This window comes from Anastrepha ludens, chromosome 2 (assembly GCF_028408465.1).
Source record: "Anastrepha ludens isolate Willacy chromosome 2, idAnaLude1.1, whole genome shotgun sequence".
NCBI lineage: Eukaryota > Metazoa > Arthropoda > Insecta > Diptera > Tephritidae > Anastrepha > Anastrepha ludens.
In genome coordinates, this window is record NC_071498.1 from 61623778 (window position 1) to 61641599 (window position 17822).

Consider the following 17822-nt stretch of genomic DNA (forward strand, 5'->3'; position numbering starts at 1 on the left):
CAGTTATAAAAAATCGTGTTGCGACAAGCTGAAGTCAACTATAAAATACTATTTTGCATACATTTTATATGGTTACTACAAATGTAGTAAGCCGGCCGCAAGATGATGTTTTTTTCAAGTAGGGTCTAGAGGTCAGGCAAATAATAGGTCGAGTGTTATTATACTCTTAATTGACTTTGATTTGATAATCAGGAAGCTACTAAAAAATTCGGGCATTGTTGTTTCAAAAAATTTTTTTTTATCTCACTTTTTTTCACAATTTACTACAAATGTAGTAAGCCGGGCACATGAAGGTTAAGATCGACTATAAAATAGTTTCAAACCATTTGTGCAAAATAAAAAATAAAAATAATGGATTTTTTCACCAAACTAATATACACATTTCCCCTCAAAGTTGAAGTTGTTACTACAACAAGTAAGAAAATGCTAAATACGGTTCGGTAACTCCCATTTTTTTCTAAATTTTACTTGCATCGTTGTAATTAATTCTATCTAATTTATAGTAGATTCACGTTTTCTTATTGGCGGTGTGCGTAGTGACCAATTTCGTCCATTCATTCAATAAGAGCCTTCCTTGGTCTATGAGTAATATTTGTATCAACTTCATTGAAATATATTGATTTCTAAAATTATAATATAATTTTCTAAAATTTGAATATAATTTTCTCAAGTTATCTACAATAAATTTACAGTATTTTTTCCAACCATACAACGCCCAATTGCAATATAAATATTTTTTCCCACAGCCTTTTGAAAGACAGCCTCCGCCAAAAACTTGAGTGTGCCGCCACAGATTAGATTAGATTTGTGGGGGGGTTGGACAGGTCCAAACTTTCAGACAGGAAGATCATTGTACTACACCTTGACAGATTACATTGGAAGGAATAGAGATAGGAATGATATTATGTGGATGGTAAAACTGAAAAATTGGTTGAGGTCATTCCTACGCAAATATTTTGGATTCATTGATGAATCGTAAGAGGTCCGGAGGATTACGAACTTTATTCATACTCAGTACACCGCACCCCAATAGCCTAGGTCTGATTCTAGAAGGGCATATTGGGTCGTCAATGATTCCCATGGGAGCCATATGCTGACCCCAGGCGTTTAAAGAACAACAAAGCCGCGGGCGCCGACGGACTGCCGGCTGAGCTATTCAAACATGGCGGCGAGGAGCTGGTAAGGTGCATTCATCAGCTTCTCTGCAAAATATGGTCGGATGAAAGTATGCCTTCCCATTGGAATTTAATTGTGCTCTGCCCAATCCATAAGAAGGGTGATCCTGCAATCTGTGCCAATTACCGTGGGATTAGTATTCTAAATATCGCCTATAAGGTTCTAGCGAGCGTATTGTGTGAAGGGATGAAGTCCACCGTCAACCAACTGATCGGATCTTATCAGTGTGGCTTCAGACCTGGAAAGTCTACCATCGAACAAATACTCACAATACGTCAAATCTTGGAAATGACCCATGAAAGGAGAATCGACACACACCATCTTTTCGTCGACTTCAAAACTGCATTCGACAGTACGAAAAGGAGTTTCCTGTTTGCCGCGATGTCTGAATTTCGTATCCCCGCAAAACTAATACGGCTATGCAAGATGACGTTGCTCAACACCAGCAGCGCCGTCAGAACAGGGAATGACTTCTCCGAGCCGTTTGATACCAAACGAGGTTTCAGACAGGCTGACTCGCTGTCGTGTGACTTCTTTAACCTGATGTTGGAGAGGATCGTACGAGCCGCAGAACTTAATCGCTCAGGCACAATTTTTTATAAGAGCGTACAATTGTTGGCGTATGCTGATGATTTGGCATCAACGGCCTTAACAACCACGCTGTTAGTTCTGCATTCTCCAAACTGGATAAAGAGGCAAAGCGAATGGGTTTGGTGGTGACCGAGGACAAAACAAAGTACCTCCTGTCATCAAACAAACAGTCGGCGCACTCGCATATTGGCACCCACGTCACTGTTGACAGTTATGATTTCGAGGTTGTAAAGGACTTCGCATACTTAGGAACCAGCACTAACACGAATAACAATGTCAGCCTTGAAATCCAACGTAGAATCTCTCTTGCCAACAAGTGCTACTTTGGACTAAATAGGCAATTGAGTAGTAAAGTCCTCACTCGACGAACAAAACAAACACTCTACAAGACTCTCATCATGCCCGTCCTCCGGCTCTGAAAGTATTCAATGCGGTACCAGCTGGTGGCAGTAGAGGAAGAGGAAGGCCTCCTCTGCGTTGGAAAGATCAGGTGGAGGACTTGGCTCCACTTGATCTTTCCAACGCAACTAAGAAGAAGAACACAAACATTGTATCACGCGCACGAGTTGTTTAAATTTTCCACAGCGCAAACAATCGGACGTAGGCTTCGGCTTTGGGTAAAATAATATTACTGCAGCAACATACCCAGAAGCATCTCACTCAGTCCCGTTGAGTTAGCTGGCTTATAACATAATCGCGGTGGAACATGATGTGTGTATTATAGGCATTTATGAGCATTTGCACGACACCGGGGTATTTAAAAGCGGCGGAGAAAAAGTTAAACTTATTTTTCTGAATGTAGTTAGCTTATTTATTTATGTATTATTCTAAAGTTGTAATAATTAAACATCTTAAATATTGAATATACTCAGTAATTATTCTTTATTTAGGTTGTGTACTTCAGAATTTACAGTTTGATGACTTACGAAGCTACGTTTTAAAGAACAAAACAAAATGTATATACTCGTCAAATATTACCATCCCTTAACTGCTTTGTTGAAAATATTATTGTTACAAATTCTAAAAACATTACAGATTGTTGGTGTATCAGCATATTTTCTCTTCAATATGGTATGTGTAATTATCTATTACATTTTCCTTAGTTTTTTTTAACCATAAAGAACAAAGAATTATCTCAATGGGGCATACAATATTTTTTTCGTGTTTTAATTACTATTATAAGTTTTATAAAAATATGTGTGCTTTATTAAAAGTTTCTTGTTGCTTTCACTGTATGTACGTACATATGTATGTATGTTCATAATATTCTATTGATAATTTAATATTTTTAAAAATTCTGCACATATCGGAAGTCGCTGTAGTCAAAGATGTGCCTAGACTTCCAACGAAGCAACTTATTTTCAAAATTTCTATAAGAAAGGTTTTTGTTTTCCTCTTTTCGTTACAACATATTTGATTTTTGAACAAATTACTTATTGCTTTGGATCAATGCGTTAAAAATGTGTTTTGTTTAAAACAAAGATGCGAGTTTCATTTTACTTGATAAACGTCCAATTTGGTTTAAAAATTTGCCAATGCTCTTAATTGCCAGATTTTCAGTAAACTTCTCACAACAATTGGGTCTACGTTGCCGGAATGATCCAGATTTATATACGACTAAGGAATATTACTTCAATATTATTCACCGAAAACGTAGAGAAAATGCGACAGCAAAAGTTTTCAGTACAAGCTTAAACCGGCTTTCCGGCTGAACTAAGTTTAGATTTAGTTTTGTAGTAGAAAACTTGCTCGTGGTAGATTTACATATCAATAGTGCCTTCAACATCATAAAAACAATCGTTTCCCGTTTATCACTAAGTTTCAAAAAGAAACTTATTTGAGCACTAAAAGCCAGCTCTTATTTTAAATAAACAACAACGAGAACGTTATATGGTGAGTTCAATGATTGTATAAACTCTCGCTATTACCTTTTCTCAATTGTCATTTGCCAATTAAATAGAAAACGCGCGTTTCGTTACTTAATAATTTTATTCACTTGATAATATGAGTAGAAACTCTCCACGAGAACTCTACTATTATGTAATCATCAATTTGGAAAAATGACAAAAACGATTAACTAAAATATTAATAACTTGCCAACGATTACCTTTATATTACCTTCTTGTTACTTTGAATTGGACAAGTCACCCTTAAACATTAAAAAAAATTAATTAATACACATTCAATATTAAACTTATTTTTAAATTTCACTTTTCAGCATATATTTTCGTTCCAATTTTTAATGTAAAGACGAGATTTTTGTTGCATTCTTAAAATTAGAAAACAAGGCATGGGTTAACCTGAATCAACATATTTTTGTAAGCAAAAGGTTTTAGAATTTTAATTCTTTCGAAATCGAAAAGGCAAATAATAAGAAAAGAAGCCATAATAATTGGTGTTCAAAATTAAAAAATTAAGTCAAACACAGTTTGAAACTTTCGAATTTTCTCCAAAACGGGTCTGGTTTTTACATACATATGTTTTTACATGAACTTTGTTGCTGCGATATTTCCATATTTCCTATGCTCGAAGCTCCCAGGAAACACTACGTTTCAACTCGTTAACAACTCACGAATGCTTTGATTTACCATCGCATAATTTCTTAATTTTTCCCCATACTTTCATATTTTCTGCGTTCAAATTTGAAAATTATTTAAATATTATTTGATTGACGACATCTACATACACTAATAGCATTTTAGCAAATAATGTGCTGCCCTACAAAACGGTTTCCTTGACATACCATGCATACAAGTAGATCTTTATGTACAGATAATCGATGTCAATTCTTTCGGGTTTCTGCTAAACAAAATCCAACTTAATTGCATCTCCTTTGCAGCCATTTTCAAAAGTGCATTTCGCTTTTGTTGCGGGTAAATGGTTAAACTACTGCACTGTACTGTACAATCACTCATTTTCATACAAATAAAACTATATTTCTTTTTTTTTTTTTTTTGTATAAACTCTATATGGTAATTATGTATCTTTAGTTATGTTTTCATCAACTCCATGTACATATGTATATTCTTTCGCTCTATGTGTGTTCTAAGATTGATACGTAGAAAAAAATGTATATTAAAATCAGAAATTTTTTTATCCGTTACAGCAAAATTCTACCCAAATTGTTTTCTTACTTAATTGCTCCCAATTACTGTTTGGCTATACCAAAGAATGAAGTTCAACTTATTATTCGTAGCAAATAAAAAGAAGACTTGAACGTTAAGTATGGGATAGAGAATATTTGCATTTATTCTGTTGAGGCGCGAACGAATTGCACGTTATCTAACCTAACGGCGGAAACAAACAGCGCAATGCATTTATGGCCGTTTGCAATGCCGAATGTTGATGCTGATTTGAATGGCTGCGGCTATGACTATTATTGTTGGTGTTGGTGTTAGTGTTGGTTGTGCTGCTGCTGCTGCTCGGCAAAATCACATCGTATTAACTCGTCAGCAGTGCAATGTTGATCTCCTTAACCATTTTGACACGATGCAACATCTTTTGTAAAGATTCTTGGCTAAGCGCTTGCGTAGAGTACCACACAGGTGAATCGGGTACACAAGAACGTTCGGGTTGTAGATAAAAAACATCATTTCGTGTTTTCACACTTTCCGGACTGCAATAATGTCGTTTGAAATTAGATTTTAAGATTTAAGATTTAGAAATATGAGTTAGAAAATAATACACTTTACCATTTAGAGAGATAAAACTCGTAAAGGCGGACAGGACAGCGCAAAGGATTCTCTTCGTTCTCTTGCTGTTCGTAAACCTTTTTCTTACGTGGATTAGCATCTGGAACATTGCAATTAAAAAAGGATATAATTTTTCTTGTGTACAATAAAATTGAAGAAAAACATATACACAAAAGTATTTGCACAAATACACTTACCAAGCCCAGCTTGTGGCGGATAAAAACGGAGTAGCACATTTCTTGTACCGGGCATTTTAGCATTTTGTGCCGATCGTTTCCAGTGTTTCATTATATGCGAGAATGATAGCTGCATATGCTCTTCTACCGTCTGTAATAAAAAAATAAAAACAACACCGATGTAAGCCACTTTTGTATACAAGAAATAGTCAATTACATTTCACTCACCGTTAAATTGAAATGTTTCGTATTAAAGAACATTAACGTACTGAGCAGAACATGTGGTGAATGTGCACCAAGTTGTTTGCACTCCCACAAATGTTCTTCTTCGACGCGAGTAACAATGTACTCTGTAATAAAAACCAAAAACGATTAAATGATATATGGAATATGAAAAAGGGGGAGGTTTATACTCCAACATTAAATATACACATAATGGTGTTTTTTGTTTGTTTAATCTTAAGGCACACACATTTAACACGATACTTACGCGAATCGTTATAGAGCACAGAAAATTTGCGAGCCACTTCATCTAGACAGTCCGTAAACCGTTCGTAGTATGGATCTGTAAAAATGTTGTCTATTCGCCCATTCTCATACAGATATTGTTGAATACCTAAAAAGTTATACAATCAGATATTATTTAAAAAAAATTGTTGAACCTGGCATGTGTTAAAAAGGTAAAAATAACTTCATGTTATTAAATAAAAATTAAAAACCGATAGCCCTGGTCGCTTGTGCTTAACCTCACTTTTTTACTAAGTAACCAAAAAGTTTGAAACTTTCTTTAGAACTCGAAATCCGAGTAGTTCGACCTGTTATTGTTGTAACAGCATAATAAAGGATAGCTTATAAATTTTGTGGGAAGCTGCTGACGTAAAAGCTCATAGCAGGAAGTCCTCTCTGCACCGTAAAACTGACTCTCGATAGTCCGAGGAAAATCATATGGCAAGAATTCTCTAAATTCGTTCCCACGGTAGTCGGAACGACCCAGATTTGTATCCGGCCAGGGACTGTCATTCCAGCAGCATTACGCGTACATGTATGAGGAATTTTTATGCTACTACAACAACAGTTCTCGAAATTCTGGTACTAGCATGTTTTCAATCTTCGGGCAGTTAAATCGTTTAGGTTCTTCATTAATGATTTAAAGTCCAGGCTTGTCATACAAGCAAATCGTTAATATTTTTAAACATGCTTTCTTAAAAAATCGAATTTTGGAGTGCAATGACTGACTCGGCTGAACAATCAAATAGTCATTATTTTTGATACTTAATATAGATAATAGATTCCAAGGTTTATCATTACTGCGAAAAAACGATTTTTGTTTTATCTGTCATCTGATGTAACTTTGTTGGGAATAAACAAATTGCTGGTACAATTTAATTATTTGTAATGAATTGCATGAAAGGCGACCGCTGTAGCCGAATGGGTTGGTGCGTGACTACCATTCGGAATTCAGAGAGAACGTAGGTTCGAATCTCGGTGAAAAACCAAAATGAAGAAAAAGTCTTTTCTAATAGCGGTCGCCCCTCGGCAGGCAATGGCAAACCTCCGAGTGTATTTCTACCATGAAAAAGCTCCTCTTAAAAAATATCTGCCGTTCGGAGTCGGCTTGAAACTGTAGGTCACTCCATTTGTGAAACAACATCAGGATGCACGCCACAAACAGGAGGAGGAGCTCGGCCAATCACCCAGAAAACGTGTACGCGCCAATTATCATATATGTATATGTATATATAATGAATTCTGATGTGGGAATTGTATTAAACTAGGCAGCAAAAAGATCATTTTGAATGTTTTTTTTTTTACAAAACACTTGTGCTTGGTTTTTTTGCAAAACTCAAAGTAATGCATGTTTGTTGGTGACGTGGTCCTAGTGTCGGGAATTAAAAAAATCTTGTAGAAAATATACGAATTAGTAGGATATGTGTTATTGAGGTATTTAGAAAAGCAAAATCATGACAACATTGATTGATAGCATTGTGAACGTGAAGTCTATGTGGATTATAACTGACGAATTTGCTTTAGCGGCTCAGCCTGCAAGGCATAAATATCACTTACCTAACACCAAGTAGTATATAGTATCTGGAGCATACTCCGTGCCGTTCGGCTTTCGCACCTCCTTCACGAACAAGCACAACGAATAGTTCAATTCATCGGCAGTCATTTGCAAGAGCTCTGTTTTAAAAGGCCGCCTCCTTGTTGTACTCTTCTCGATGTCGGCATTCTTCGTCATTACCCATTGTTTCCAGGCATTCACGCCAAAAGTGTATTTTAAACACATATTAGCGTCAGGTTTCTCCACGGGCTGAATGGGTTGCGGTGGTGGTTGAGCTGGTTCTATATCCAGTCGGGAACGTTTCACCGGCGAACGATTATTACTGCGTGGTGATACAGGCGAAGTAACACCTCCACGTTTACGGCCACGTCCACCGCTACAAGCAAGGAACATTTTTACATAATACAAAAAAAATATTATGATTAACTAACCGTTGCGCTTCCATTATATGGTGTGGCTGTTGTTGCTGCATATGATGAGCACTCATATGGCTCATGGAGTCGTCGTGTCCCACCATACCTGGTGGGGGATTTGTGATTTCACTTGCAGTCATCGCTGATTCCAAATCAACTGCAGGTTGATCATATTCGCCAGTTGCCATTTTTAATGCCATTTGCAATACTTCTTCCCCATATGAATTATTCGCCACTTCAACTGGTTGGACATCATTATTGTACTGTATGGGCACCAAGCTGGGTTCAGTTTTCACCTCATCTTCAGAATCTGAATCTGACTCGTGTTTTTCCTCAGCAACCATTTCTGCCATCATAAGCAACTCCGCTTCAAATGGATCAGCAGGCATTTTATCTTGAATTTTCTTGATTTCCTTAAGTATGCCCTGAGCCGAGTTTCGCGTAGTTGGTATAAATATGGGTACTGGTATTGGCAATGGAATCGGTATTGGCACCGGAAATGGTGCCGAATACATATACATTGGTTGCGGCACATAAATTGGCACAGGGACTGGTATTAGAACCTTGTTAGAGTAGTCCTTGCCGGTTTGCGATGCTGTATTTGTTGTGTTCGGTGTAGTTTGGAATCCAACCGTCACAGTTTGTGGCTTACAACTGGTCTGAACATTTCGAACAGCTGGTGGATATGGCGGAACGGCAATAATTCTTGTTTCGCCAACACCTTTTTCAACATGTGTGGAAACCGAAGTACTTTGCCCACGCTTACCAACAGATTTCACCACTGGTGGTGGTAGTTGAATTGGAGGTGGAGACGGAGAAGCCGCATAGTCTATTTGTTTCCTTGGACGCCCTCTAGTGGGTACCGTAACTTGAGGGGCTGGTATTTGTGGGATAGGTGGCGGTGAATCCATCTTTCGTCCTCTTCCTCTGCCACGACGTACCGTTACGTTACCGATCATTGTTTCGGTTTCGCCGCTCGCTAAAGATGACACCGTCGATATAACAGGCATTGTAGGACCCTTTTTATTGGCTGGTGTTGTTTTTGAAGGAAGTTTAATCTGTATTATAAATAAGTTAGTAAATATAATTAAATATTGTACAAAGCTTTTACCATAAAATAAAAAAAATTAAGAGGTTATATTTTTTTCAAATAGACAAATTAACGTTAAAAAAACTTTATTTGCAAAAAAGGGATGACAACAGTATATATATAATACTAAATCTATTACAATATATTAACAGCAAATCGTTGTTGCCAACTACCAATATAAAAAATTTCTTCCTCTTTGTTACATAACTGACCAAATTATTCGTCAATTTCTGGTGTGCGTCTTGACTTTGCCATGTAAATGGTCTATAGTTTTATACCGCCCCCACATGATAGAGATTTCTGAACTCTACCTGTCCAACGACGACTGCTATTGAGAACTTTTTATATAATTTGAAGTTTCATGTCCACAAAGGGCTCACCAAATCGCAATTCCGCATAAAGCACTCAGCTAGGGTGGAAATTACATTCGCTGGACAAATTTGCGTGTATATTTAGATGATCACGTAATGCCTAGCATACATGCGATTAATTTCCTTGGTTTTTCAGTCAACAGTCTTTTATATTTACATTTGATATATATGTATATGTATGTATACTGAATTAGTTTTGTGAATTTGAAAAAATTAATTAATTAAAAAATGTCAGAATAACCATAAATACATTTAAATTGCTTTCTATTCTTATTACAAGGAATGAACTTGACAAAGAATTACGTTCGATGTGTTTAAATTGAAAAACTTGAAGTTCATAGAGTTCCGACGGTGCTAATTATTCTAGAGTTGTATAACAGTGTTTTTGTAGACGAGTACACTGGAAAGTGCTTATTTGAATACACGAATACAATTAAGGTATAAGATATGAAAGTTTTGATTTGTTCCTTTCAGTTGGGTGAGGTGAGTCGAATATTTTCTTTTATGCCAAGTTCTTCTCTTCGCATGCTTAATAATGTCCACTACGATATTACATTTATATCAATTATTGTCATATTTACCTGTATTGGCTGCTTTGGCTGCTGCGGCATCTTCAGTTTTACCCTTTTCGGCAGCCCCGTAGGAAATGGTACATTACTATTATTTGATCCCGTTTGTGACACTGTGGTCGTTTGTTGTGTTGACGGTGAATCATTTTCCAAAGTAAGTGGTGCTCGTGCAAATTGACTCTGAAACTGCATAACGCACTGGTATGTGCAAAAATTACGCATCGAAGCATCCGACATGGTGAGATGGTACTGCGGTGTAGCAGAAGTACTACAATTGTCACAATTCGCAACAGTGCGTGAAAACGCATTAATAGATACACCATATAATGTTAAGCAATTTAAGGAACACATTAGTATTTCCTGAGCATCTTGCTGTTTGTAGATCATATCAAAATTGTATTTTTTCACCTTGCACCACTGACATGACACAATACGCCGATTCACAATTATGTATACATTGAGACAAACGCGTGTACAGAATACTTTAGTCCGTCTTTCTGTATAAATGGTAAACGATTCGGAGCCTTTACGTTCAAAATACTTTGAACACATGGCGCACTGATCGGCCACAATATTGCTTACGAATTTAAAAGCAGAGAAGCAGGGATTTGAACAAAAATTATGTTCCTTGCCATCCAACATAATTTCGACACGCACGGGCTTATCGTTATTACACACAGCACAAGTGTCATTACGAAGCTTCTTCTTGGGATTACACATGCTATCGTAACGACGCATACAGGCTTGTGAACAGAAATCTTTGAATTGTTCCTTATCACCCACAGGCGCAAGAAAGCCCTCACTACCCGATGAAATGTCCTTCTGACAACAGGAGCAAGTTTTTAAGCCCTTTTTGAATTCGTTGAGACATGCAGCACAGCAGAATTGACGTATGTCGAAACCGAAACGTACACAATATTTGCCAAGCGCTGGATGTGGTACTTCGCCGTGGCACGTTTGACAATTGGCACCGATTGTGCGTTGGTATTTGCCCAAGCATATCTCATTACAAAAGTCCATCGTTTCCCAGAGCAAATTTTTGTCCCCTAGCGTCACTTCATTGAAACATTCTGCACAACGGCGCATAAAACTGGCATTTCGCTCTAAACGTGCAGCCTCTGCTTCTGCTGCCGTACGAGCTACAACGCCCGTATCACGCGGACTTTTTGTCTTGGTACCTGTTGTTGTGGTTGTACTTGAAGGGGTCGAAACTCCTACAGATGCAACGGCTGTTGTCAAAGTAGCTCCAATATTACGCACACGTATAGAATGGCGTTTCAATTTGAATTTTTCAGGTTCTTCTGAGTTTAGCAAGTTATAGCAAATATCACTACAGATATAGTGTTGCTCATCATCCTGACGAAAGAAATATTTACAGACCTTCACTTCCTTGCATTGTAAACACATATGTGAATTTGCATCTTTCTCTCCTATACCACCTTGCACATTGCCATCTCCAGAGGTTTCGGTTGAACTGGGATCTTTTGGTTCATTACTTAACTCCTCGATAAGAAACTTTTTTCGACGTATGAAATACTTGCCGGGATTAGCAGACAAAAGAGCATCACAACAATTTTGGTCGCACACATATACAAGACTGTCATTTTCGGGGCTCTTATATCGAAAGCCACATGCTTTTTCGGTGCCACACTGTATGCACTTCTGCATGGATGAAAGTATCCAAGCAATAATAATCTTCGGTGTTGATCCCGTTTCAGTTGTGCTGGTCTGCATTTCTTCCAGCAGGGGTTCGTCGGCGTCGGGTGCATCTACTGCTTCTTCCGCTGTATTTTGTCGTGGTTCTATATAAATAAATTATAATTATTTTTATATTAAAAAAAAATTAAAGGTAAATAATAAAAAAAAAATAAAAAACCCTACAGTATTATTGCTGGTACAATAGAGAATGTATGTGGTAAAACTTTACCTAACACCTTTAGCTATTTCTTAAATTCTCTTGTACAAAAATCTGAAATTTTACAGGGCAGAGTACAAGTAAAGTTTTACTTTATATTTAATCAAGTATTTATTTAGTAAGGATTGTGAGACGCTCACCTTCGTTGCTCCCACTACCAGCGTCAGCGACTTCAGCTCCAGCTGGATCAGCTTGAGCTTCGGCTGTCGCAAATAAACGAAAATATTTCAACATTTTTACTAATGAACATCTTTATATGATTATTGTAAAATATTATTAGAATGGTCCTGTAACGTTACAGATGATGAACAGAACAGATGAAATGTACCGAAAATATTAGCAAGTTTAATTTATAGAGATCAAAGCGTAAAAGAATCAGCGAAAACTAAATAGCTAATTCAAAGAAAGATATTCAAAAAACTAAATGGATAAAATTGTAAAAACATTTGTAAAAGATTATGCATAAAAATTATTGCACTATCAGTCAGAAACTCACCAATAGTCTCGCCTATTTCGGCATCACCGCCCTCGGCAGCTGATGCCTCTTTTTCGGTAGGTGCATCCACAACTTCGGCTGCTGCTATCGCCTCCGTTTCCCGTTCTTTTTCTTTCTCCGCTTCTGCCTCCGCATCTTCTTTTTCAGCATTTTCGCGTGCCAATATGGCTTGTTCTTTCTCCGCTTCAGTAACCTCGCTTTCGGTATCGTCTGGTATGAGACATATATCCGAATCCTCAGGTTCTTGAACATTCTCCACTGGTTCTGTACAAAATAAGTGTCAGATTATAAAAGAGTGGAATTATATATTCATTATACAAAAACACACCATCTTCTCGCTCAACTTCGACCTCTTCACCCCCTGCTTTTTGAGAGACTTTTTCCACAATACCAGATTCGTTATCAGCCATACTAGGTTGTTTACCGTCCTCACCTCCTACGTTGGTGGTATCATCAACTTCGTCTTTGCTATCTTTGCCCTCCTCAATAGCTTCACCATCAGGTTCAGTTCTATACTCATTATCTTCACCTGGTGTTTTAGCATCATCATTACCAGTTTCAACATCTTCCAGCGCTTCCATACTGATGTCAAGCTGTTCGGCACTAACATCAGCGTTTTCTTCTTCCATCGATTTTTCATTAATCTTGTCAGCATTATTATCTTCAGAGGCAACAAGTGCTGCTTCATTAGCAGCAGGCGAATTGCTTACTGATGGCATATCTACATCGCCAGGTGGTGTGTGCAACTGGGTATCTGCACCCGCTTCTGTTTCAGTCCCGCCCTCAGCGACTATTGGTTTGTCCACTTCCATGGCTTCAACTGATTTATTGATTGGCTCGGCTTCTAATTCATTAGCAGGTGTTGGCAAAGTCATATCTGACTCGCCTAACATATCAGATTCTTCAGTGGCTGCATTATGTCCACCGCCCGACACATTTGCATCCACTTCCTCGAAATCTGTAGATTCTTGTGTTTTGGTTTCAGCTGTATCAGGCTCTTTATCCTCATCCTCTCCCTTATCACCTTCTCCACTTGCCACTTTATCTTGTGTGCTACTTCCCTCATCTTTAGGTGGTCCCGAGGAAGTGCCATTCGAATTTTCATCTACTTCAAAAGATCCGTCGGAAATTTGCTCAAAATCTTCATCATTATTACCATCTTCGGCGTCCTTAGTGGTATCGCCATCGACAGCTTTTCCCATTGATGTTCGCGATGTGTCTTCGTCTAACTTGGGCGGCTCTGATTCAGGCCTTGCACTTGACTCAGCGTCGGTGTGAAATGAATCTAAACTTGAGATTTCCTCCATTGGATTACAGGTGAATTTTTAAGCAGTATGCTAGCCTTAAACATTAACTAAAAAATAAGAATAAAAAATAAGAAACGATGAAAAATATTGAAAAAAAAATTATTTTGAATATATTGATATGGGTAAAAAAAAGTAAAACAAAGTGCCTCATTCATAAACTTCTAAGGGTTTGCCAACTACATTATTTCGTTTTGATGCTATCATTTTTAACAACTTAGGAAAATCTGTATATATATTAACTCTTTCTCATAATTGTAAATTAGAAGTAAGGTTTTGGTTGGCTTGTTTTGCACATATGGGCACTTTGTGCCAGTATTTTCCCGCCGTTGAGATACAGAGCCCACTACACACGACAAACGATTATTGCTTAGCTGAAACACTGTGCGCATAAATGTTCTTTTTTTTAAATGCCCGCGTCGCAAATACTTGCTTATATGTTATCGTTTAAATATTTATATTCTGTTTCAACAAGATAGTTTCCTATGAAGAATATATTGGCACAAAAGAAAATAATTTCGTCTTGTCAGTAACCCCATGGCAATGAGGTGTGTGCACAGTGTGGCTACCCTGAAAGTACAGCACGCACAGTGGGAGCAAATACTTGTATGAATACCACATCGATTGCCAACCGTCCCCCTCACGGTTAAAAAACACTTCTTTATTGCCGGCGACCGCTTTATTATCTGCTTATATACACACACCCACTTAATTGTAAAAATATATATCAAAAGGTTTGCCAACGCATATGAATAGTACCCACTTTTTCTTTAAACAAAATTTGACTGATTGGCCGATATAAGACTCAACAGAGACAGCCAAGATACGGAATGAGGCGGAAAAATAATGACATAGGAACGGAACGATTTGTCGATCTCGAGAACACAACTCACTTTTGTTGTCAATTTTAGCTTTTCAGACTGTTTTCTACACTTTTCTCGTAAAATCACATAAATAACTACAATTAAATCAATTTGATTCAAACTAAACTTTATTTTGACTTATATTTTATAGCGTACGCGCCCAAAATATTTGCACAAAAACGTAAAAATAGCACGAAAAATCGTAGTTTACCTCCAATCGGCTTCGCCAGAAACATAACTCTATCAATTTCCAACAGTGTGGCTGTATTGTGCGGTGGAAAATGGCGCAAGCAAAATTGTCAATGTTGGAAGTGTTCGGAAATGACACAAATACAAACTACTTCCATAACACAAATTATGATGCTTATCAATATTACTTCTTTAATTACATCAATTATAATGAAATTAGCTAAAATATTCCATTTCACAATAGGTTTCGTTAAATTCAACTTTTAATTTTAATTCACAAGATTCAACTGCCATCATTTAAATTATTGTAATAGATTACCTCAGTAAAAGATTGAAAAAAGGTCCCAACTAAAGTAATGCTGTGGTATCAAGTTATGTAAAGTATTAAAAAAAGAAAGCAAAGCGATATTTTGTCGAATAATTGTAATGTATCATTAAATAATGCATTTGCGTATGCATTATTAGCCCACTAATAGAAATTTTATGACATCGTATGTAAATGAGACAATAACAAAATGGCGGACTATAGAAAATTTGCGTTCCCTTTTCGTCCGTTCCGTTATGTTATACACATTTTTGCCTAGTTCATGTGGTTATGAAACCATATGCCATATTTGTCGCACGTGTGTGCGTATAGAAGCTGTGCAAACAAATGGTTATGCTAAATATGTGAAATTTTTCATAAACATAGCGCAATTGCCCGTACGGATATGCATTTACGTCTCATTTTTTATTGCAATGCAATTAAACAACCCTGATAATAAGTAATAGATTCACAAATCTATTACGATAATTGCCCCAAGCAAAATTTGTGTTGTAGAATAAAAATATTTCCGTTTTGCAGCATGCTTACATATATAAGAATAAGTTTTGACTATCGTTAGGATGCATTTTTATGCAATTAATATAAATCTCTTGTTATAACATATGTGTATATGGCGTTAATCCGAAATATATATATATGAATACAACACGTTAAAAAATCTAAATATATAACTAATTTAAAAATATGTAACGAAATATATATATAAACTAAAATCTAAATAACTAACTAATTCTCTGTTTCAAAAACTAACGTCCGGTACTTTCTTTAATTCCATGTTTACACCTTTTGTCCTTGCGTTTAATATCTTTCATTAACATATTTTCAAAGATAAATTTCGTTTTGTATATTTGTTATTGAACAACAAAATGTGTTGTGTGAGTTGCAGCAGTTTTATCATTTAATTCATTCACTGATAATTTGGTGTAATGAATGTCTTACTGGGCCTTTAAACGTTTAGGTTTTGTTTTTTGATTTAAGAATTATAACTTGTATCATCAGACGGAGGGAGCAAATTTAGTTAACATATAAAAAGTGGGCGAGAATTTTATCCAACCTCAATAATATTTATACCAGGCTTAAATGAGGTGGAGAAAAAAACGGGTACGATATTTGGCGAGATCTATTAAGTCGTTATCGAGATACATATATATATATATATATATATAATTGGCGCATACACCCTTTTTGGGTGTTTGGCCGAGCTCTTTCTTCTATTTGTGGTGTGCGTTTTGATGTAGTTCCACAAATGGAGGGACATACAGTTTCAAGCCGACTCCGAACGGCCGATATTTTTATGAGGAGCTTTTTCATGGCAGAAATACACTCGGAGGTTTGCCATTGCCTGCCGAGGGGCGACCGCTATTAGAAAAATGTTTTCCATAATTTTGGTGTTTTCACCGAGATTCGAACCGACGTTCTCTCTGTGAATTCCAAATGCTAGTCGCGCACCAACCCATTCGGCTACGGCGGCCGCCGTCGAGATACATGCATTTACCAAAAAATGGTAGTGGCTCCAAACACTTTTGCAAAATTTTACCTGAAACAAGTAATTTCTTTTCCTTTAGTTTGCATATTATCGGGGCATGACATTGCAGCTAATTAAGAAAGTTGCTCTTGTTGTATTCTAATTCATCAGTTCGGAAAACACTCACCAATTGAGTTAGTACATAGAATCACATGTGTGATAGAGGAACCAATCGAAAAGAAGGTATGCTCTTTTTCGTATCTAAACAATGTTTCACGGTGTTTCGAACCTACGTCTTCCGAATGGTAGTCACGCACCAACTCTTTCGGCTACGGCGGCCGGCTACTTATATATTATCAAATCATATACCATATATCATATGTAAATATATGTACATGTGCATATATGTATGTATGCATGTTTATACACAAACTAACAAAAAAATGTTCTACCTCAGAATTTTATTTGAATATTTTTAAAATTAAATATTGAGCAAGCAGCAACAGTGTGTTGATGCACACAAGTTGAATATTTTCAGGACATCAAGTGATTAATATTTATTTACTACAAAGGTACTGTTTTAAAACAAAAAGTACAGACAAAGCACAGAAATCTCAATTTTTACTTTTATGGTTTCCCTTGCCGATGATTCAATGGTTTTGAACCTTTTTCATTCTCAGGAATTTTAGCAGGTAGGCGAGTGATAAAGCGACAACAGGTAATTAGGTAATTAGTGCAGCTGTTACTTGTCCCATATATATAAAAATGAAAACGGCGGTGCATGGAAATTTTTATAGATTCGTTATAAATTTTGACTCTTATGAAAGAAAAAAGTACAAATCAAGCACAGAAATCTAAATTTTTACTTTTATGGTTTCCCTCGCCGATGATTCAATGGTTCAAAACATTTGTATTTTCAGGAATTTTAGCAGGTAGGCGACTGGTAATGCGACAACAACAAAGGATTGAAATTGAAAACACAGGCTATCAATACATTGGAAAAACCGAGGGAAATGCTTTGTTTTTACAAATAATGAGGTAACTTTTTTGTGCTATTTATTAAACGACACATAATATGTTTATTTTTTGCTTTTGTTAATAACAAACTATTATGAGAGAAGGGAT

The 17822-nt window shown here is 36.6% G+C and overlaps 1 protein-coding gene across 7 annotated transcripts; it reads right to left on the reverse strand.

Annotated features, from left to right (window-relative positions):
* Window positions 1–3595: 3595 nt before the first annotated feature.
* LOC128871611 (zinc finger MYM-type protein 4) lies at window positions 3596–15025 on the reverse strand. Of its 7 annotated transcripts, none has more exons than XM_054113484.1 (12): window positions 14930–15025; window positions 12880–13905; window positions 12552–12815; window positions 12196–12258; window positions 10153–11942; window positions 8129–9168; window positions 7700–8073; window positions 6126–6251; window positions 5864–5985; window positions 5657–5786; window positions 5460–5559; window positions 3596–5383 (listed from the first exon to the last, which is right to left on the reverse strand). In XM_054113484.1, exons 2-12 carry the CDS (start codon window positions 13856–13858, stop codon window positions 5209–5211), a joined length of 5163 nt encoding a protein of 1720 aa, XP_053969459.1. In that variant the 5' UTR covers window positions 13859–13905; window positions 14930–15025; the 3' UTR covers window positions 3596–5208. The 7 variants fall into 7 exon arrangements, with proteins under 7 accessions (XP_053969459.1, XP_053969457.1, XP_053969460.1 ...); XM_054113482.1 differs by lacking the exon at window positions 14930–15025 and adding an exon at window positions 14749–14923; XM_054113485.1 differs by lacking the exon at window positions 14930–15025 and adding an exon at window positions 14619–14721.
* Window positions 15026–17822: the final 2797 nt, after the last annotated feature.